The sequence below is a fragment of the Hippocampus comes genome, unplaced genomic scaffold, assembly GCF_001891065.2.
Source record: "Hippocampus comes isolate QL1 unplaced genomic scaffold, H_comes_QL1_v1.1 scaffold345, whole genome shotgun sequence".
Classification (NCBI taxonomy): domain Eukaryota; kingdom Metazoa; phylum Chordata; class Actinopteri; order Syngnathiformes; family Syngnathidae; genus Hippocampus; species Hippocampus comes.
The window spans coordinates 228,836-251,810 of record NW_017805538.1 but is presented as its reverse complement, the minus strand read 5'-3'; the positions used below and the strand labels follow the sequence as shown (position 1 = coordinate 251,810).

General features: G+C 42.9%; 1 protein-coding gene across 2 annotated transcripts in view; it reads right to left on the bottom strand.

Annotated features, from left to right (window-relative positions):
* Positions 1–22,975, bottom strand: part of LOC109520915 (interleukin-1 receptor accessory protein-like 1) — a 222,431-nt gene that overhangs the window by 3,988 nt on the left and 195,468 nt on the right. Inside the window, exons 7-11 of one of the 2 annotated variants that reach the window (XM_019878514.1) lie at positions 15,724–15,856; positions 12,750–12,895; positions 7,288–7,434; positions 2,752–2,922; positions 667–711 (exon numbers count right to left, since the gene is read on the bottom strand). In XM_019878514.1, coding sequence (XP_019734073.1) covers positions 667–711; positions 2,752–2,922; positions 7,288–7,434; positions 12,750–12,895; positions 15,724–15,856 — 642 coding nt within the window. The remainder of the gene's footprint in view (positions 1–666; positions 712–2,751; positions 2,923–7,287; positions 7,435–12,749; positions 12,896–15,723; positions 15,857–22,975) is intronic. The other variant, XM_019878515.1, reaches the window with a different exon arrangement.

Sequence of the window (22,975 nt, the reverse complement as noted above, 5' to 3'; positions counted from 1 at the left end):
GTCTCTTTGGGCTGAGCCCGGCCGGGCCCCATGGGTGTAGGCCCGGCCACCAGGCGCTCGCCAACGAGCCCCGCCTCCAGGGCTGGCTCCAGAGGGAGGCCCCGGTGACCAGCATCCAGCAAGGGAAACTTAAGTCCATTTGTTTTGCTACTAAAGTCTATCCTAATATTTCTACTTCTGCTTGAGTAATGAACATGAATACTTTTGACACCTGAAATTTGTTGATGGTCTCTGGTGAAACTGTCGTCGGAATGTAAACTTTTGCAGCATTTGTTGGAGGCACTCGAGTGAAACAACACTAATAAACAACGTGAAGCAAAATTGGACTTTGTTGCTCATTTATGTCAGCAATTATTTCGGTGGTTTCTATGCTTCTCGTACAAAATGTGTATTGTCAGTGAGCACCACTTATGTAAGTCAAACCCACATTAATTTGGCATTTGGCAGTCGTATTAGCATTCTCAGTGAGAACTTGAATTACAGTGTTAATGCCGAACAAAATAGAGTACTCCGAGGTTAGTATGCTTAAACAGATCCTTGGGCGACAGTGAGGAGTCCAAGTTGATTGCATCGAAACAGTTTTAGTCAAAAAAGTTGGATTTCTTGCAGCTGTGCACATCCAACATATTTGATCTTGCTGTGTTGACACAAAGAGAAAGAAAGTACCTCTAAGTAGTCTGGTGTCATCCTGGAAATGATCGCTGGTGAAACCTAAACATAAATATTCAACAGTGAAAAGGTAACGAATACATTTGCAATCAACCCAAGCAACTCCGTGTTGTGGCGTAAACTGCCTGCAACCAAAGGCATGGCAGTTGTGTGCCGATTGGTCTGTTTTGATTCAATATGGGATGGGTAGCATAGAAAAGCAGAGGAGTGTCAAGTACCCTGTACTGAAAATAATCTGGCATCCCTGTTATTTATCTCAAGTATACCGTGATTCAAGTGACTGCAGTAATTCTGAGGATAAGGAGCGAGGAGCAGGAGAGGAGTAGGTGTTTGAAAAGTCAAGTGAAGACAATCTACTTTGGAACTGGAGAATCGAACCATTCTGTCTGTGTATGTTCCTCACTGATGGACACAACAGTTGCTTTTTTACTTTCAGACTTAGCTTGTAGCAGACGTGTGTGACATCATGCCTACTGTGATCACATCTCTGATCAATTGGTGGAAGAAGACTTCAGCTCGCTCCTCCTTCATCTATAACCACTTCAGACAACAAAGTTGTGTCGGAATGGAGACCAAAGATTTTGTTGGTGTGCTTTGTGTTATTGTTAATGTTTATCTCGTGTGTTTTGTTCTTTGTTACAGCTGCAGCTGTTGGGAAATCGCTATAGCGTATAAATACAGTTGGATCGAGTAATTCCTCACTATTTGTGTGGTGTGTGTGTGTGTGTGTGTGGGGGGGGGGGGGTGAGGAAGCGAGCCCTGCCGCGAATAGTAACAAAATGTGACTAATTGCTTTCATAAAATTTATTCTTGCCGAAATTAGTAGTTTAAACCTTAAATATATCAAAACAGTTTAATGTCAATTTTATCAGCATTCTCTTTAAAAACAAATGCCTTACTGATGATTTTGTGAGTAAATAACGAACTAAAAATAATAAATAAAGAACCTAAAGAGCACATGTATGCGGAGACGATTCTCTCCTAACTTCCTCGGCTAAACTTAGCTCCTTCCTTTGCTCCCAAAATATCTCAGTTGAGATGGATCGCTTCAATATCGTTGCTTGAGAGAAGGTTGCCACAAGAGGGTGCCAGAGGCTTGTTTAATAGAAAAACAGTTTCCTGTTAGAGCACACAGGCAAGTTTTCGATGAATAATCAAGGATGGGTTCTGTAAAAAGTATCAGCGGAAAGTTGAATTCCACAATAGGCATGGGAACACTGGAAAGGAATTTTCGTGATTGGATTGCATCCAATGACAGAAAGTTACTAAACTCCTTGCATTTATAAGCCATTTTCTCCATATTAGGGCCACTTCACACTGAGGACATATTCAGAGTCAGAATTTCTGACCTTGGAATGGTGCCCTAGACAAGTACAATTAGTGATGGTGCTGAGCCTGCGACGACAGGTGGATGCAAGTACAATGATGACGCCATCCAAGTCATCGACATGATGAGTCCATCAGACATAAGCGGGTAATGGAGGTGGTGGCGGGGGAGTCCTGAAGGGTTGGGCGCGGCCTGATGGGGGTCTTCCAGAGAAATGTTTCAAAACATGCACATGCACCAAGAGCTTGTGAACTGCGCAGCATGCGGTGAGTAAGAACTGGATTGGGACCATGGATGGGATTGATCATTTGAGGTACAGCTTCCTGCCACTCACATTGCTATGCCAAAATGATGCTTTTTTTTTTTTTTTTGGCAACTCATTTTCCGAATGGAACTTGACCATCATCCTGGCAGTCATATAATTTTGAATTCAGGTAAATCCCCTGGTAAAAAAAGTCCCTCCAAAGTCAAAAGCAATAACAAAGATATTAAGAAAAAAACACCACCTCACATCTCAACCTACATTTGTGCAACTTTATAAATCAACAATGTCCGACAATAAATGTTTTAACTCCGTTGAAACCAGGAGCCCTCCATGGTCTCTATCCATCTGAGCTCATGTCTGACAAAACAACTTGCTGGGCCACTTTTGCTACAGCAAGGTAGCAAAAGAAAACGCCACGGTACCACTGTGCAGACACCGGCGACGCCAAGCCACACAACATTTGACGCATCGTGACGGAGGGAGAGCTTACTTCCTGTGGGGATCAAGTCCCTGTCTGGAATGAAGAGTTTATACCCATAATGCTTCTCCAGCATGTCGGGCAGGATCTCCAGGGCAAAGCGCTCCTCCTCCCGAGTCTCCTGGCTCCACTGGTCGGGGTCTACTTTCGTGTAGGACAGGTAGGCGTCATAGTCTTTGCTCTCTGTAGGCGCAGATGCACATACAAATCTGTCAAGGCCTTTTGTCACAAATCTCTCTCTCTCTCTGCATCATTTGAAAATATATGACTCTTTGGTGCCCCAAAAACACACTCACACATGCCCCTCAAATACAAGCACGCACACACATGTGAGCCATATATATTTTTTTAATGAAAAAAATTGTTAGCCCAATATGAATATTATCACCTTAGTTTTTGTTAAGTGTCACTATCACAACTGTCACAATAGAAATACCATTGTGCTTGTGATAATTGGTGTTTTCATTGAGGTCTGTGTAGATTTTCAATCATCCAGGTCGTGGTGGTCTGCAAGAGTTGAATCAGAGCAACTAGACTCTTATTGTTTGTTGACTTTTTTGTATATTTTTTCTTGTTTTCCAAAGACAAGACTGGCAATTCTGCTAATGGGCTAACAATTACGATATGTTGAATTATGAACCGGGCGGCCCGGTGGCCGACTGGTTCGCGCGTCTGGCTCACAGTGCAGGGGTGCAGGGTTCCATTGTGCCTGCGGCTTTCCTCTGTGGAGTTTGCATGTTCTTCCCGTGCCTGCGTGGGTTTTCTCCGGGTACTTCAGTTTCCTCCCACATTCCCAAAACATGCATGGCAGGTTAATGGAATACTCTAAATTGTCTGTAGGTGTGAGTGTGCCCTGCGATTTTGCTGGCAACCAGTTCAGGGTGTTCTCCGCCTACTGCCCAAAGACAGCTGGGATAGGCCCCATCACCCTCCACGACCCTTGTGAGCATAAAGTGGATCGGAAAATGGATGGATGGATGAATTATGAACCAACAAGCGGCTAATAGCTAGCCTAGAGCACACTTCCAAATGATCAACAGATACGGTATTTTTTGGACTTAATAATGTTCGTGTGGGGAAAAAAATAAGTGGAGCCGAATGACGCTGTCATGGCTTTACTGCGCTGTGTAACCGCAGGGTTTCAATTGAGGATAATATTTCTCGTTTTTTTCTAACCTCTCGGAACAACGAGACAGCTGCTTCAATGAAAGCCATTTTTTTTTTGTGATCATCTCTCTTGTCTTGGACTTCTCTTGTGTAACAATGAAATGCTCACCCGAAAAGACACTTCAGTGGCTGCTTTCAATTTTTGGAGTCAGCTGTGAGAAAAAGGACTGCTGTCTGGACAACTGGGATTTTATTTCCTTCATCTTTTCTTTCTCAGCTCACTTATTAGAAGACGGGCTGATGAGCCTTTGACTATGATAATGCGATACAATTGACATGGCTCCAGTTTTTTCAGCTCCTTGACTCATTTTTACGTCCTTCCTTAAGTGGAATAAAAACGTAAGGCTACCCAGGCAATGCGGTAACTTGCTAAAATGTTGTACTTGCAGCACTTGTACACGCATGCATCCAGCTGACAGACACTCAGTCAGTCCCACGATGAATGCCATAGGTCTTATCTTCCTCATCCACATGCATTTCTCCACAACTTCAAACTTGATCTCAGGGTGCTTGCTCGAAAACTGGTGTGCTTTATTTTTCTGGGTTCATCTGCAGCAAAATATCCACATTTTGGCTGAAAAATCTAAGATGAGTTTGTTGTTTAAAAGACTTGAACGTTTCATATTTCAGACATGGCAGTTCTAACTTGCTTCCTGAAGACTGTTCAGATGGTGCGCCCCACAGCAGCCGCATCAAATCTCTTGTGCACAGGTGTCAAAGTCAAGGCCCGGGGGGCAGATCTGGCCCGCCACATCATTTTCTGTGGCCCGTGAAAGCAAATCAAACATGCTAACTTCCATGATGCTTGCTAAAATATGTACCAAAAATATCTCATATGTAAAAAATAAGAGAGAGATGGTCAGCATTTTCTTGTTGCCAAGCACCTCATTACAGTAACTTCAATGTTATTCTTGACTTCCTGATATGATTTCTGTCATAATGGCCCTCTAGGGGAAACGGTAACTAAAATGTGGCCCGTGACGAAAATGGGTTGCTCTAATGCTACTTCCTGGGGGAGGCCAGCCAATAATAACCCAAAAGCCAACTGCCTGACAAATGTGATAAATTTAGTGCATTCCATTCTGACATTCTACAACAACATAATTTACTTTCCAGATTAATCAAATAGGAATAGCATTGCTACTGTCGAAGTCAGTCTCAAGTATCTCCAGCATAACAGCTGTGCATCCTCAAGAGTTGACTCTGAGGAACTACATCGGACATATAAGTACTGGCACTCGCTGCATTAGAAATGGAGAGGTTTGAGGGTGTGGGGTGCTGTATATGCGAGTGCACCGAGAGCCCGCGGTTACAGAGTGAACTCCTGAACTTGTAGTGGTGAGCGCCAGCTGAGGTGTAGGCGTAATATGTGCCGTGTCTCCAGGCTCCATTAAGTTTGATGGGCGCTAAGCATACTTCAACTCTGAAAGCACACACTACCAATGAAGTATAGGGATTTTTTTAAAATAGTTTTGACTATACTAATTCCATATTTGTTTGAATTGAAGTTAGCGTTACAGCCATCAAATACTTTGGCAATCGGATATCCGAATGAAAAGTCTATTGAATAATTGGTTATTCCGATTCAAATAAAAATACATTTTTGCTTGGTTAAAGAGCAATTACAAAAAAGAAGACAAAAACACATTTCAAACTAATAATGAACAACCAACTGATTTTAATTTTTACATAATCAACATAATTTAAACTGCATAACAACACACTATTTTACAGAGCTCCTAAGGTGACATGGAGAAAAAAAAAGAAATATATTTCTCGTTAGGCCGAGAAACTTTCTCATTCTAATGAGAAAACGTTCTCGTCCGAATGAGAACCATCATTCCCTGCGAGCGCCAGCTTTAGCTATTTCACTTGCGTCACCAAGCTTCCTGTGAAGGGTAGTCGACTTTCATCCTGCTTCCAGTGCAGTGAGACAAACGCAGCAGAAGAGGACCTACACTCTTTCCTCAAAACAGGGACGATACCAAATAATGTCATTGACCAACTAAGAGAAGACAATGTGAGGATAATATTTTGTCATTAGGACGAGAAACATTTCTTTTTTTTGTCCTCCGCATCACTTTAGGGGCTCCGTACTATTTCCCTTCCCACAAACATTTGAGAATTTGCACAAACGTCTCCCTGTATACAGTGATCCCTCGCTACTTCGCGGTTCGTTTATCGCAGGTTCAGTGCATCGCGGATTTTTTCAAACAAAAAAGCTAAAAAAAAGCTTTTTTTTTTAAAATATACATGGAGTACAGTACTGTATATGTTGCTCTATGTGACTCGCTGTTGTTTTGCAGCTTCTTGTGGACCGTTTGCGGACTTAAAAAAACAAAACGTTTTTTTTTTTTACCTGTTTATGTTAATTGGACGCGACTTCGCAGATTTTCGTTTATCGCGGGTGGTTTTGATCCCCATTAACCGCGATAAATGAGGGATTACTGTATTTTGCTTGATGAAACGAACTGATGTCAGAAACATAATTGCAATTTTGCCGGCTAGAACAACACACTTTAGTAAATCTGGTTTGTTAAAAAGTGATCAGTTGAAACGGCAACTGCATCAGGCTGTCAGCATCAATGTGTGCCGAGTCATTTACGCCTATTAAACTGCCTTTGAAAAGTCACCCGACGGCTCTCGCAAGCCCTTGAGCGCTGCTAACGCTGGAGCTGCTATTGCTCAACCCTGGCAGCAGGGGCAATACAATACAGTGTCACCGTAATTAAGTCGTTTTCTTAGCATCCTCAATTAGCGATTAAATGTTTCCGTCCTAACTGAAATTTAATCCTTGATGCCACTCTTTTGTAAAAGGTGTTTTGTTGCCTCGTTTCACAAAAGTTTCCTGTGAATGTTTGATTGACATTCATCTCAGGTCACACGATTACCCACAACACTATGGGGTCAAAGTGAGCATTCAGACTGTCATCCAAAAGGTCAATTGTTTGCCACTGCAATCGACAGACACTGTCAATGACACAATGTGTTGAAAAATAATTTCCAATGACAACCTTTCTCTTGAGGGCTGTGGCTGCACACAAGCTGTCACTATTGAGATTTTCACAGTGACACCACCTTTGCCAAACCCATGCCTGATGGTCTGTGCCTCTTTTGCCTGACTGTGTTTATCGCTTCCTCCAAGTGTGAAAAATGTATGAGCTGAACCATGTATCGCGTAGTGGGAACAAAGGGCAAAAACGCAGCAGACAGGCCTCATCAAACCTATGTTGCCATTGAGGAAAGTGCGAAAAAAATGACTGCTCATCAACTATTTACTCTGGAACTATTTCTCAGTGTGCTGAGAAATAGTTCGCTTGGATGCAGCGAGGATACAAATGCAGGTCCTGTGGAAGTAGCCTTACAAAAATTCCTCTTTACCTCCATCTAGATCCTCACTGCCGAAGTGGTTCCTGTAGAAGAGCATGAGTTCAATCCTGTAACACTTGTACAGAGTCACCAGGCAGATGAGCAGGATCAGGATGGCCCCCAGACCGCCGGCCAGTTCCACGGTGTACATGAGTTCAGCTGTGAAGGCAAATGCAGAGAGACAAAGCCATTTAGGGTTCGTTACCTGAAAACAACCTAAGCATTGATCATGATCTTGTGAGCACATTCGGTGTAATTTTGATTTTTGAACAAACACAATAAGAATGCGATATAAATATCGATGTTGGAGGGAATGGTAAGCTATTTTAGAGTGATATACTAATAAGGGTAAAATTTTCATTCAAATGCCGCAAACTAAAGTAGGCTGTTTCCATTTGTTTCTGTCACGGTGAACAAAAAGCAACGTATGCAGTGGAGCCGGCTGAGTGAAAGATCAAACTCGAATAGGGGTACCCATTTTGTCGATCGTGAACTACCAGGAGCTTGCAAAGGGGAAGTCGGTCAACTCAACCACTGTCTGATGCTATTGATACAGCTGCCTGTCAATGGCATTGAATGAGTTAAAAATTAAATCAGTTCAAAAAAATAGAGTAGACTTCCTCTTGTCATCCATTGATGTGAAATTTATCATTTGATTGACATATGAGCCAGTCTCATATGCGTTGTATGACCGTACAAGGACACAGTTTTCCATTTTTACTTTAAACTTAATAATACAGTATAAATATAATTTGCCGAACAAGTAAGCCAAGTATTTCAATACAGAGTGACAAGAAGAGTTTGTTTTTTGGTTTTTTTTAATGGTCAGCTCTGTGGTGGGGCGTCTCAGACTTCCTGCGGAGTGGGCGGGCCTAGGGGAAGTGGGCGATATATTCGGGCACACGTTTGCGGTTTGTCCGGCGTTGGAGAAAGGCCCGCGGGACACAGAAGTTGCCCACCCGAACACCACCGCAAGGTCTGAGGCCCTCCAGTGGCTGGTGTGGTGGTGTGGGACATCCGGCTGACGCCGTCACGGCCCGGTTTGCCCGGGGAGCTTGCTGTCTTGCAAAAGGAAGGAACTGTGGAGTTGCATTTTTGGGCTATTGATAAAAAAAAAAAAAAAAAAAAAAAAAAAAGCCCAAGTACCGTTCCAACATGACTAATGCCCGTTGGAAGGTGTGCACATGGCTTGCGATCCGGAGCTCCTGTCCAGACTCCATCCATTCAGGGCAAGTCATGAAAGTACAGTGAGGACAGAAAATGTACACAAGTTGTACTGTGCAACATAGCTCATGCAGTTATGCAAGGTACCTTTGTACATCAATAAAAATTGTAGCTATAAATAATTCTAAGTCTATTTGTAAATAAACAAGTGAATTAATAAAGTAGATACTGGTACATCATTTGCACGTGGCCATTTGATAAGTATCTTGCATGTTGAAAAAGTGTGGACACCTCTGCCCTAGCAGATCAACGGGTGGGAGTGAGGCTTAGCCTCAAGTAAAACAAGTCTGATCTCCAGTACCTGAATGCCTCCTGGCCCACGACACATCACACTGAGACAAATACTGTACAGCGAGGCCGGAAAACAAAGGCTCTCATTGACATGCCAGTGAAGTTCACTGCTGTGTGCTTCAGTGTGTGTGTGTGTGTGTGTGTGTGTGTGTGTGTGTGTGTGTGTGTGTGTGTGTTCTTCTAAGGTGAAATGATGCTCCAGGCAGCTCAATCTCCCTGCATCCCTCGTGAAGCTGCAGGCAAGAGATTGTTGTGTACATTTGTCTTGGCAAGATCTTTCAAAGTCTGCTCACCCCGCCTTCACTTCTCATTGCAAAGCATCCTGAACTAATTCAGTTCTCGGACGAGGAAAAGTGGAATGCTGACTCTGAGCGCTTACTCTGAAGTTCTTCTGCTCCTACTCCTGGGACTACTTACTGCATGCCTCCTCATATCACCAGACAGTAAGGGGAGCCAGTGGCCCCCTTAAAAAAGTGTGTGAGGCCAATAGCTTGCCTAGCATCCACACTACCACAAAAACAGATGAGCTCCTTACAAGAAGCAGGCCAAATAGAGTGAAATTGCAGAGGCCGCCACTTGGATCCTTCTGGTTTTGTGCATATGTCACTCTCAGAGGAGAGAAAGGCCTTGATCAGACTGCCAAGCACAATCAAATTTTCGCCCATCTAGATTCAAACTGGATGGCTCTTTGGTAGTCTGAACAGTTACAAAGCACACAAAATCAGATTTTTGCGAAATGGATTGAAGCCACATTTGGACGGTACTTTCATATCTGATTTGGACATGATGCATCCCAGTCTGAACAGCTCCAAACACACCAATTGCTTTTCAGTCGTTTACTGTCGTTACTCTGCGCGACACATGACCCGATATGCACCACAGCAGAGAGTAGCAGTGTTTAAAAAAAGCAAAAAAAAAACAATGGAGCACATCAAAGAAATTGAAAACAGCAGCCCCTGGACACAAGAGGAAACGTATTGCCTTATCGGTCTGTCTGGAAATAGCGCCGAACCAGCAAACCTCGAGGACTTGTCTGGAAACAAGTCCATTTATGAAAGTAGTTGCCGCTGTCGCAATTATATGATGTCAAACACTACACATGCTTGACGATGCTTCTGTTTTGCTGTTGCTTGCTCCAGCAAACCTGCCAGATGGTTTAAGAATGTGAACGAGGCCAAATCCTATTTTGACACTTGCTAAAAACAGTGTGGACAGTCAGCCCTAAAAATCGTATTTGAGGAGGAATCTGATTTGAATCAGATGCGCCTGCAGTCTGAACGCAGTTTAAGTGGCTTGAACGCCGAATGTGCGCGGAACAGAGATCAGTGGCAGATGCTGGTCTGTCAAGGAGGGGAAGCTCAATTTTGGCCGACATCATAAAATGTGTCAGTTTATATAAACGTGAATTCTACTCTCCGTTCCTTTTCAAGAATATTATCTGTAACCCTGTCATACCACCAAGGCGTCTTTTCCAGGAACTTAACTAGTGTCCTACACCTACAGCAACTACAATAAAACCCACCAGTAACAAAAGATTAATTCGTCGCTTATTGTTTTCAACAGAGTGTCGCTAAGATGATTAGAAGTCGTCTCCAGTTCAATTTAGAACAGAATGAGAATTGAAAGTGCTACCACAGATGCCTACACTAAAAGATCAGTGATTGGCTCATTTCGATGTCAATCAAAATGGAACACAGGCTCAGACAGATCATCGAATCTGATGCAGAAAAACTGAGCGTCCGGTACCCGCCCACTGCCATCCAGTCCCAGAGACGCCGAGGGTCCGTGGGCGGGACAAAAACCAGCTTGTATCCAATGACTCGTCTCCGTTCAACGCATTGGGACAACCTACCCTGAACTCTCGAGACGCTCGGCGTCCGGGCAGTCGACGCTGAGCGGATGCTCAGCGTCCACCGTTTAAAGCACAGCGAAGCTGCGGGAATGAATGAGAAGGGAGTCGCGTCGTAACCAGTAAGAAGAAGCTGATTCGGAACAAAAGTTGAGCATGTTGTAGCGCATATTTAGTCAATGACATGTACACACAATGAAATTTACATTCATATATTTGATCACTTATTCTTTGACATTTTAGGGGAAGCTGAGCTTCCCTTGCAGTCCGAGAGCAATCGCCACTGACAGAGATGCATGCGTACTGTCTGCAATTTACAGTTACACTCAAGTCTCATCCACAGTCAACAGTAGAGAGCTGGGGTGTGAAAAAAAGGGAAGGTTCCTTCCTCAAAAAACAAAAAGCGGCTTATTCTGCGTACCAAAACAAACAAACAAAAAAAGACATTACAAGGTAGGAGAGCCACTCTCTCGCCTGCCTGAGGAAAAGATCTTTATTGTTTTTTTTCCCTTCTTAGAGTCAATAGAGTGGAACTTAGAGCAGGGGTCGGCAACCCAAAATGTTGAAAGAGCCATATTGGACCAAAAAAACAAAAAACAAATGTGTCGCAACAAATGAAAAGCCTTTGAAAGAAGGCAACGCACGCTGTATGTATCTATATTAGCTATATTAGCCTACTATCAAAATGAGCCTTCCTGATTAAACGTTTTTTTTTCCCTGCGGTGCAACCTTTTTTGACCAAAGCTCTATTTTTCGATCAACCAGCCTCCCGCGATCAACCCGTGACCGCACACGCACACACTTCCACAAGCATGCCATAATGAGCAACAGCCATAACAGCCCCTGAGATGAACGAGGCATGCGACGGACTTTTGCAGCGTGTTAACTTTCGTAACTGACGTGTACCGTTTTAAAATGCTTCTCTCGGTCCATCAGATTGCCATTCTTTGCCAGTTCCCTCGGTGAATTGGACTTGAAACGCCGTTCCTTCTTAGAACAGCCACCTGCCTGGCATCCCGCCCTACTCATAGAAAAGTGTGTCGCAGGCTATGACGCAAATCTTCGTTGACAGAAATGTTAAAATGTAATATTTATTTGACACATTTTTACAGCATTGGAAAATGTTCATACTCCTACGGAAACCAATTTCAAACAAAAAAAATATTTTCACTCCCTCATCTTTTTCCATTGTCCCCAAAATTTTTAAAGCTCCATGGAGCCACTAGGGGGGGCTCAAGAGCCGCATGCGACTCGGGAGCCGCGGGTTGCCGACCCCTGACTTAGAGTCAAAGCTCTGACTAAAGCGTAGAGCTTGACTGAATAGAAATGCTGTTGAGCTAATTTATATATAAATATTATAATATATATAAATAAGAATCATAAAATACAGCGGAGTCAGCATCAATTTCATGATGTTTGTTTGGCCTCATTTTTGTTGACACTTCAATTTTTTTTCAACAGTAATATTAAACATCACATGACATTATTTATTCAGCGCACATGTAATGTTCCATAAAGTGCAACATTCTCTTGTGGGTTTAATGCTTGGGAGATGAGTCGCTCAGCATAGCAACTAAATGGTGCTTAATTTTCGAGATGATGTGTGACGTTATGCATGACAGTGGTTCAAACACCGGCCGGGTTTGTGCGCAAATTTCAAAGTGTATTTTTCAAACTGCGTATTGAACAATTATTCGGGGGGGGGGGCAACTATAGATTACACTTTAAAATAATAACCTTGACATAAAAGTGCTGTTCAGCATAATTCGAAGTACCACTGCTTGTCAGAATGCAAGGTTTGCTTTCAAAATGAGGGAAACGATTAAAAGAGGAGTCAGAAATGAAATACTGAATGATCAAAGGTGGAATCGAGCATCACAAGAGGTCACTGCTTATCAGTGGAGCGGCTTTTCTGGCACTATGTCTTAATCTAGCTTGTCTCTCCCCGACGCGAGAAACGAGCAGTCAAAATTCATTGTGCTTGCTCAATTCTTGCAAGACATTCTGTTGTCAGAGTGAAGGCCACCTCGAATGCCTCACACACATCACAACTTTGAATCAAGGCCCTTAAATTCCACTGTCTGGATTCGCCGCATTCAAAAAGCGCTACCTTTCTTGACGATCTGGATGTTTGCCTGTCGTCGACCATTGCCATTTTCCACGTAGCAGGTGTAGTTTCCCAGGTCGCTCTCCTCCAGGGAGTCGATGGTAAGCGAGATAGAGACCTCTTGCTCGCCCAAGTGCTCATGTATTGTCCTGAAGCAGAGCAGAGAGCCCGATGTAAGGTCGGATAAATTAAGGCCTCTGAAAATCAGGTAAAGTCAAAACAAGTTCATTCCTGATGTGAATGCAACAATTCTGCCGGATTGTGCTTGAAATCAAGCGCGGCAGATGAATCAACAATCGACGCATCTTTGCTGCGCATGACAGAAAGATCAAAGTGCAACACAACCACATTCATGAATACATTTTTTTTTTTTTGCGCAAAATAAAAAGTTCTTGTTCAGAGATACAGTATTTATTTCCCACAGCGATGGGCATTTCAAAGCGGCTTCTTATTGTTGTCGGTGATAAGATGTAAACATAGAAGTCTTTGTACATCTGATAATGTGCCTTTTATACTCAAAACTGTACTGTGAATATTGTTGCTCAAGAACAATTCTGAAATACCAGAAACACCTTTGGAAAACAATCAGTCCGCACTGTTGGGGTTCAGAAAGTCACAAGCACAGTGTTGCGTCTCTAATAAGATATAGATTTTCCTCATGCCCAAAAATGTCTTCCTTGAGAAAATGTGTGCACATCCGAAAATCAATAAATTGTGACCTGAGAATTAGTCTTAGACTGGTTGGGGAGAGATCTTGTGATGACAAGATTTTCTAGAACTATTTTCAAAACTCTGCATTAGCTGTTTATACCTGATATTCAATGTCTAACAATTAGATGAACTGTAAGATGGGGAACGCCGATGACACGAAATGGACAAAATTTCATACCTCGATATTCATGCCGGATCTCAATCATGACACAATATTACGATGGGTTCAGTGAAGACAGACTATTTTTTTTTTTTTTAAAAGAGCACAATATCAATCCATGACGATGTAGGAAGTGCAGTTTTTAATTAGAAGTGACTGACAGTCATCAACATTAACCAAGTCAGTAATTAATTTTAAAAAAGAAATTCACATGTTATTGCAACTGTGCTTTAATGATGAATAATTTCATGCTAAGCAGAAGTATTTGTTTGTGTGTGTGTGTGTGTGTGTGTGTGTGTGTGTGTGTGTGTGTGTGTGTGTGTGTGTTCTTCTAAGTTCTTCTAAGTGTTTTAACTACATCAGTTTATATGTGTTTATATGCTAATTTGTCCATGCATGTCTGGCTGGACGCATTATGTAGTTTTAGTGCTAAGGCCTGGCGCATAGGGTACGATGCTTCCAAAACCGAGTTGGAACGGACCGTCACAAAAAATAATAGTTGACCGCCGCACACTGGGCGATGTAAACTGTGCCAGCCTGTATCACGTTTTGAGGCTTGCCATACGATATATTGAATTATAAAACTTTTTTTCAATCCGCAAAAAGATAACGTCAACCAAGTAACACACGGGTTGCTGCAGAAATACGATATGGGCTATAATCATGAGGAAAGTGTGGCTATATTTAAAGGCAAGACTTGCTCCCAATTGAATGGACGGGCAAAGCGTGGATTGATTGTACGTTTTTATCACAAGCTTTGCCGTATTATCCGCTGGTACATGTGAAAATATAAATAAGGTTAAGTATTGTTGTAAAACACAATGCACTGTATGTGTAACATATACTGTATACGAGATATCTTTTGGCTTGATGCGCATGGCAGTGCCTCCCTCGCTTGCGAGACGGAATCTTTTTACTCTGCCCTTCATCAGATGATTGTTATTGGCTAGCTTTATCTGTCTTTCAATGTCAAACTTGATAGGAGGTATGTGACTGGTTGGCAGCGCGAGTGTGGAAAGTCCACATGGCTGGTATTGTCTTAATCTTCAATATTAATACCTTGAATGTTCATATCTAGATATCGATACGATAGAAAAACATCATCCAGCTCTAGATGCTACTGAAAAACGCCAAGAGGACATGATGTCTAAACCCTTAACATTGTGGAGTAATCCTGCGAGTTGCTTGCTCACTAACTGCTTCGCAATAATCTGTGGTCGGTTTTGATGTTTTCCAAGACAGCAAAAACCTTTCAAGACAAGAAGACAAGAAAGCAATCCAAACTTTTGTTTTTCTTGAATCCAGTCAAAGAAACTAATTTGGTGTGTCCATCCTTGCTTTGTGTAATGATGTGTAGGCGGATCAGTAAATGAAAAAAAAAATCTCCAAGCTGTTGGCAGTTGTCGAGAAAGGTACCACTGTCAAAGCCAATTGCCAGAATTTCCTCTGCTTACAAGTCAGCCATGCTTGTAGTTCTTTTCTGCAATGGACCTTGGGACTCAATTTAAGGGGCAATACAACCACTACACTCTTTGGCACGTTGTACCTGGGCTGCAATGATCACTGATAAAATTGACACGACGAAAGTTCAGCTGCAGCTACTTAAAAAGTGTGGCCGTGAGTTTGAGACCCCTGCTGTAGACTCAAATTGGCCCAGTGTCTTTCATGAGAATAGAGTTGTGCTGAGAGCATGCTAGCACGCGGAGAGACATCTGCAAATGCCAAGTCACCGACTAGGACACCAACTCCTCCTCCCAGCCTTGTCATACTGCTCAGAGTTAACCTTTTCATTTGGCAGCATTTGTCTAAGATAGTGCATTCCAACTTTACATGGACCACTCTGTTTCCCTTTTCACTGCTTTATCAGGTTGAAAATGAAATTAAGGGAGTCCTCCATGGAAACGTCTCCAACTAAGCTGCTGTTCTCACAAACGAAATGTCAGAGTCTGTGTCATTTCATTTGCTTCTTTTCCCGATGTTTCCAACTTGTTTGCTCTCCACTCACTAACTCCTATTTCAGTCAATCATCTGTCTCATGGAACGTACCAAGCTGTACATGCCATTTCATTGTGTTACTTTATGAAGACTTGGCACGAAAGGACTTACTTGATGTCACTCTCCCGTACCCGCTCCTCATCCAGATCCTCAATAAACTTCTCCGCCTTCATCCAGTAAATGAGTGGGCTGACATCACCACTGTACCCAAAGAACGCTCTGCACGTCAGGTTGACGGGACTTCCTGTGGGACGACAGGGGACAGGAGAATCGTTGATAGTTTGAATTTTTTATTCTCCAACGCATTCAGGATGGAAGAGCCCCGATGAGGCATGCAGCACTGCCTCATTCGTCCTGTTCCGTTCTAATTCGACACATGAGGCCTTTTTACACTAGAGCCAAGGCCCATCCTGCTTTTGGAGAGCATTCCACGATCCCCCCCAGCGGAAACATCATCCCGTTTTGGCCTTAGGGGGGCAGATAAGAGCAGACTTAAAATCATCTCCAAAATATAGTTCCGACTGGCCCAGGCTTGTCCTGAATCCCTTCTTTCAGTAAGGTTGCCATTTACCTCGAGTGCCAGGGCATTTCACATGACGCGATCTTCTATCCTCATTGATAGAGGCGTGAATATTAATAAAATTTTCCAATTAACTTTTTAAACCTGCATACGTTGAAACATTCAGATCGGTACTCAGAAATGCCCCGCTCAAGTGTACACCCTCATCATGAAGAAAATACAATGTAATGCCTTTGATGCAGCTTTTAAATTGAAGGCACTCGACCAATGAAACACCAGAATGCCAAGATTCTCAACCTGTTTTTGTTTTCATATTTTGTTGAGGCGTGAGCAGTATTTCTGCTTCTGTGGTATTTGGTGCTGTTTCCACATGGGTTTATCACTGACAGTAGGCTGGCTGGTTTTCTTTTCCGTCTATTCTGCTCTCCCAGAATGTGCAGGGTTTCGTTCAGCAGATAGTCTCCAAATAAGAAGCCAAGTGACCTTGATTCAAGCTGTTGATTTGGGCAAATATTAATTCAAAATACCTCCAACACAGCTTTGCTACCAATGACAATGGGAAATGCCATAGAAGGGCTAACAGATACTTGCACGGGTATATGAGTTTTGAATTGGCATGCATGCTGCAGGGGGTGGCTCACTCTTTTACAATATGTCTTATTTGCCAACAAAGCTCCTTTTCAAAAAGAAGAAAAGAAAAGATTAGTGGGTGCGGATTACATGCACATTTTATGGCACTACACTTTGATTGTATAAAATGGTCTTCGTTTTTAGTAATAGTAGATTATGTTACAAATTGGAGTTATTTTACCCATTATTCAAAGATTATTGTGTTATACATGAGTAATCCATCCATCCATTCATTTTTCGTTCCACTTCATCCTCACAACGGTCACGGGGGGTGTGGTGGCTCTCCCAGCTGTCTTCGGGCAGTAGGTGGGGGACACCCTGAACCGGTTGCCAGCCAATCGTAGGGCACACACAGACGGACAACCATCCACGCTCACACTCACGCCTAGGGAAAATACAGACAAGAGTGTTCCATTAACCTGTCATGCATGTTTTTGGAATGTGGGAGGAAACCGGAGTACCCGGAGAAAACGCATGCCGCACGGGGAGAACATGAAAACGCCACACAGGAATCGAACCCTGCACCTCTGCACTGTGAGGCCGACGCGCTAACCCGTCGACCACTTTGCTGCCCGGTTCATAATTCAACATATCGTAATTGTTAGCCCATTAGCAGGATTGTCAATCTTGTCTTTGGAAAACAAGAACAAATATACAACAAAGTCATCAAACAATAAGAGTCCAGTTGCTCTGATTCAACTCTTGCGGACAACCACGACCTGGATGATTAAGAATCTACACAGACGTAAATGCAAACTCCACACTGGAAGGCAAGAGCCAGGATCGAACCCACGACCACTGCACTTTGAGGTCAATGCGCTAACCACTCGATCACCGGGCCACCCTACGTTATTTATATCATATTTAATAATAAGCATATTGCCATGTATTCAAATGTTAGCAGCAGTCGCTTTGAAGAGAAATGTACAACTTGGATGAGCTTGTTGTGAAAGCATGTGAGACTCCTGACCACAACCCAATCAAACACCTCTGAGACAAACTTGAACACAGATGATGGCACAGACCTCCAGAATACTGAGTAAACAGCAACATATTTGGAAAAATATTCATATTCATCACATACTGGTCTGATGGTATGAGAACCTTGCAGTGTGACACATGAGAAGTGGACAAAAAAACAAAAACAAAAATCAGGACATCCATAAAGAAGCTGCAGCAGGGATGCCCAAGCAAGCACTGCTGGGCACACATCCAACAGTATAAAAAGAAATTTCAGCTGGTCTTTGTATGCAATTCCGGATCCTTGACCCTGTGGCGAAGATTCAGGCGGCTGTGACATTGTAGATAACGGTCGTGTATAATTGGTTACTTGCTACTTGGGAGATGATAAGGACTTTTATTTTACCTCTTAAGAGCAATCCAGTTGAAAAGCAGGTTTGAAGATTCACCAGAGGCAGAGCTGGGGAAATCTCTTTCTCCGTGGATTTAGCACAAATACTTGGCTTGTACTGTACATTTAAAACTGCATCTGGGTCTTTTCCACCCAAGAGTGTGGACAAGTTGGCATTTCTTAAAAAGTCCACTGGGGGGCTCTAAGGCTCTACTTAGCAAACAATGCATAAAATGAAGATAAAACAAAGTGAATTTCTTAAAAAGTCCACTGGGGGGCTCTAAGGCTCTCCTTAGCAAACAATGCATAAAAAGAAGATAAAACAAAGTGAACATGCAGACAAGCAGATCCTTTTATGGGACAAGGAATTGACCGCTTATTGTGTTGCTGTACCCACAAGGTCACTCCACTGGGAGCCTACACAGCACGTGCGGCCTGTGCTTACCGTATATATGCACACGTGGCAAAGGCAGAACCATGAGGTTTGTTGGAATTGAATTACACATAGAGCTGAGACCTCTGTGGCAAAGCAGATAAATCACTGGCGTGAAAAAAATAAAATGAATCACAAAGACTAATGAGAGCCTTCTTTCTGCTTGGGTGCACGAGACTGCACGTTGACGTACTTACAAGAAGAACACACACACAAGCGGAGTTTGTCTATCGGTTCAAACCATCAGTAGAAAAGTAGGAAGACGGCCCTGAAAAAAAGGGGGCCATGGAGTGAACAGGAATAACACTTATGAAGCGGGATTTCTTTTTTTTGAGAAGCTCAACAGTAATGAGGTCACATGCAGCTCCTTGCCTCATGTTTTTGACAAGGCAGGAAGCAATTAAAGATAGAAACGCTGCATATAAGAACAGCACAGTAATTGTGAGCTGGAGTCTGACACCTTCGGTGGGGGCTGAGGGGACTCTAGAATCTGGAATCGAGACGATATGTAGGCATGTATTAAAGATAGATCATTGCAGGAATCTGCATAGCATTAAGGTGCTGATAGTGGATCTCATTTGATCGCGTTGGACTGAGATCACTGAAGGCACGGAGCCTCTCACTATCACAGAGAAATTCCTGAAAGCACGGCAAGGACCCGAATGCCGAGGAGGACCAGAGACATCGAAGGTTTATAGCCGCTAATTGCCAGGGCTGGGAGCCCTCGCTTGTCAGCAGATGTCCCATTTTAATTGATACCCCGAACAGAACTTCGCTGAGTTCTTCATTAAAACTTACACCTCTGCAATCACATTTTCGATTGCCTCAGTCAGACTCGTGTAGTCACACTGTGGCAGGAGACCTCATTGCCAGCTGAGCGGACACACACATTATTCAGCATGTTCACATATGGCAAACATCAAAGTCAAATGTGTTGCATGGCATGTAAAATTCCAATTGCTCTGCTTTTCTGATGGTCCGTTTTGCCAAGAGTGAGATGTCTGCCAATAAATATTCTATCATTGTTGAATAATCCATGACGAATAGACAAATAAGCGGAATAACAAATACAATGGCGGAACAGTGGATGACATTTGTAAAGATTAAGAGCTGCTGTGTTCGCATGACGCACAGAGTATGTTGACAAGATGGTATGTAGAACAAAAGCGCCGCTATCGCGGAGACCCATCCGGCACAGTCGTTAACTATTCAGTGAGTCTGGGAGAAAACGCATGCCGCACGGGGAGAACATGAAAACGCCACACAGGAATCGAACCCTGCACCTCTGCACTGTGAGGCCGACGCGCTAACCCGTCGACCACTTTGCTGCTCGGTTCATAATTCAACATATCGTAATTGTTAGCCCATTAGCAGGATTGTCAATCTTGTCTTTGGAAAACAAGAACAAATATACAACAAAGTCATCAAACAATAAGAGTCCAGTTGCTCTGATTCAACTCTTGCGGACAACCACGACCTGGATGATTAAGAATCTACACAGACGTAAATGCAAACTCCACACTGGAAGGCAAGAGCCAGGATCGAACCCACGACCACTGCACTTTGAGGTCAATGCGCAAACGACTCGATCACCGGGCCACCCTACGTTATTTATATCATATTTAATAATAAGCATATTGCCATGTATTCAAATGTTAGCAGCAGTCGCTTTGAAGAGAAATGTACAACTTGGATGAGCTTGTTGTGAAAGCATGTGAGACTCCTGACCACAACCCAATCAAACACCTCTGAGACAAACTTGAACACAGATGATGGCACAGACCTCCAGAATACTGAGTAAACAGCAACATATTTGGAAAAATATTCATATTCATCACATACTGGTCTGATGGTATGAGAACCTTGCAGTGTGACACATGAGAAGTGGACAAAAAAACAAAAACAAAAATCAGGACATCCATAAAGAAGCTGCAGCAGGGATGCCCAAGGAAGCACTGCTGGGCACACATCCAACAGTATAAAAAGAAATTTCAGCTGGTCTTTGTATGCAATTCCGGATCCTTGACCCTGTGGCGAAGATTCAGGCGGCTGTGACATTGTAGATAACGGTCGTGTATAATTGGTTACTTGCTACTTGGGAGATGATAAGGACTTTTATTTTACCTCTTAAGAGCAATCCAGTTGAAAAGCAGGTTTGAAGATTCACCAGAGGCAGAGCTGGGGAAATCTCTTTCTCCGTGGATTTAGCACAAATACTTGGCTTGTACTGTACATTTAAAACTGCATCTGGGTCTTTTCCACCCAAGAGTGTGGACAAGTTGGCATTTCTTAAAAAGTCCACTGGGGGGCTCTAAGGCTCTACTTAGCAAACAATGCATAAAATGAAGATAAAACAAAGTGAACAGACAAGCAGATCCTTTTATGGGACAAGGAATTGACCGCTTATTGTGTTGCTGTACCCACAAGGTCACTCCACTGGGAGCCTACACAGCACGTGCGGCCTGTGCTTACCGTATATATGCACACGTGGCAAAGGCAGAACCATGAGGTTTGTTGGAATTGAATTACACATAGAGCTGAGACCTCTGTGGCAAAGCAGATAAATCACTGGCGTGAAAAAAATAAAATGAATCACAAAGACTAATGAGAGCCTTCTTTCTGCTTGGGTGCACGAGACTGCACGTTGACGTACTTACAAGAAGAACACACACACAAGCGGAGTTTGTCTATCGGTTCAAACCATCAGTAGAAAAGTAGGAAGACGGCCCTGAAAAAAAGGGGGCCATGGAGTGAACAGGAATAACACTTAAGAAGCGGGATTTCCTTTTTTTGAGAAGCTCAACAGTAATGAGGTCACATGCAGCTCCTTGCCTCATGTTTTTGACAAGGCAGGAAGCAATTAAAGATAGAAACGCTGCATATAGGAACAGCACAGTAATTGTGAGCTGGAGTCTGACACCTTCGGTGGGGGCTGAGGGGACTCTAGAATCTGGAATCGAGACGATATGTAGGCATGTATTAAAGATAGATCATTGCAGGAATCTGCATAGCATTAAGGTGCTTATAGTGGATCTCATTTGATCGCGTTGGACTGAGATCACTGAAGGCACGGAGCCTCTCACTATCACAGAGAAATTCCTGAAAGCACGGCAAGGACCCGAATGCCGAGGAGGACCAGAGACATCGAAGGTTTATAGCCGCTAATTGCCAGGGCTGGGAGCCCTCGCTTGTCAGCAGATGTCCCATTTTAATTGATACCCCGAACAGAACTTCGCTGAGTTCTTCATTAAAACTTACACCTCTGCAATCACATTTTCGATTGCCTCAGTCAGACTCGTGTAGTCACACTGTGGCAGGAGACCTCATTGCCAGCTGAGCGGACACACACATTATTCAGCATGTTCACATATGGCAAACATCAAAGTCAAATGTGTTGCATGGCATGTAAAATTCCAATTGCTCTGCTTTTCTGATGGTCCGTTTTGCCAAGAGTGAGATGTCTGCCAATAAATATTCTATCATTGTTGAATAATCCATGACGAATAGACAAATAAGCGGAATAACAAATACAATGGCGGAACAGTGGATGACATTTGTAAAGATTAAGAGCTGCTGTGTTCGCATGACGCACAGAGTATGTTGACGGTATGTAGAACAAAAGCGCCGCTATCGTGGAGACCCAGCACGGACCCGGCACAGTCGTTAACTATTCAGTGAGTCATTTGCCTGTAGTCTTGCTCAGTTGCATTCTCCAAATGGAAATCTCACCAGGCATTCAGAAAATATGAGAAAGGGACAAAGGCCACATCGAATGGGAAAAACAAGACTTCAGCCCCTATCCCACTGAGTGGCCGGTGTTTTCGAAGGAAGCAAATGTTGCGTTCATGTCAGAGTTCATCAGGGTTTGTTCAATATCGAAAATAACCGGTAACCACACTGACCGCTCCGAAGTTAGAAGAGATAAAAACAGCGAGCTAAAGATGGGGGGGGGGGGAAACCCCCAAAACAAAACAATTGTCTTGTGGAAATCCTGGTTGGCCAGTAACTTTAGAGAGTCACCGACCAGTGTGGCTGGTCATTAAAAACGCTGCCTGTCAGCCAACAGTGCCGTTATAGAATTTGGTTTTAGCCACAACATCTTGAAAAACAAACAATATGTGTATATATCGATAAATATATTTAAAAAGTGTTGCAATTGAGACCAAAAAGGGCACTATATTTTTCACAAATAATAGTCTGTCTTTATATTTTACAACATATTGCAAGTATAATCATACATATATATTTTAATTACATAATCTGATAGAAGGATAGACTTCATCCTACCCCCACATGAGTTGCATTAGTAAACATAAATGTTTTGAAATGCATTTTTTCCTTTTATTGTTCTATGTCTAGTGTTCTCATGCTCAAATAAACACAATAAGTGTATAAAATAGTGTATCCTTTGAAGAAAATACAATGATGA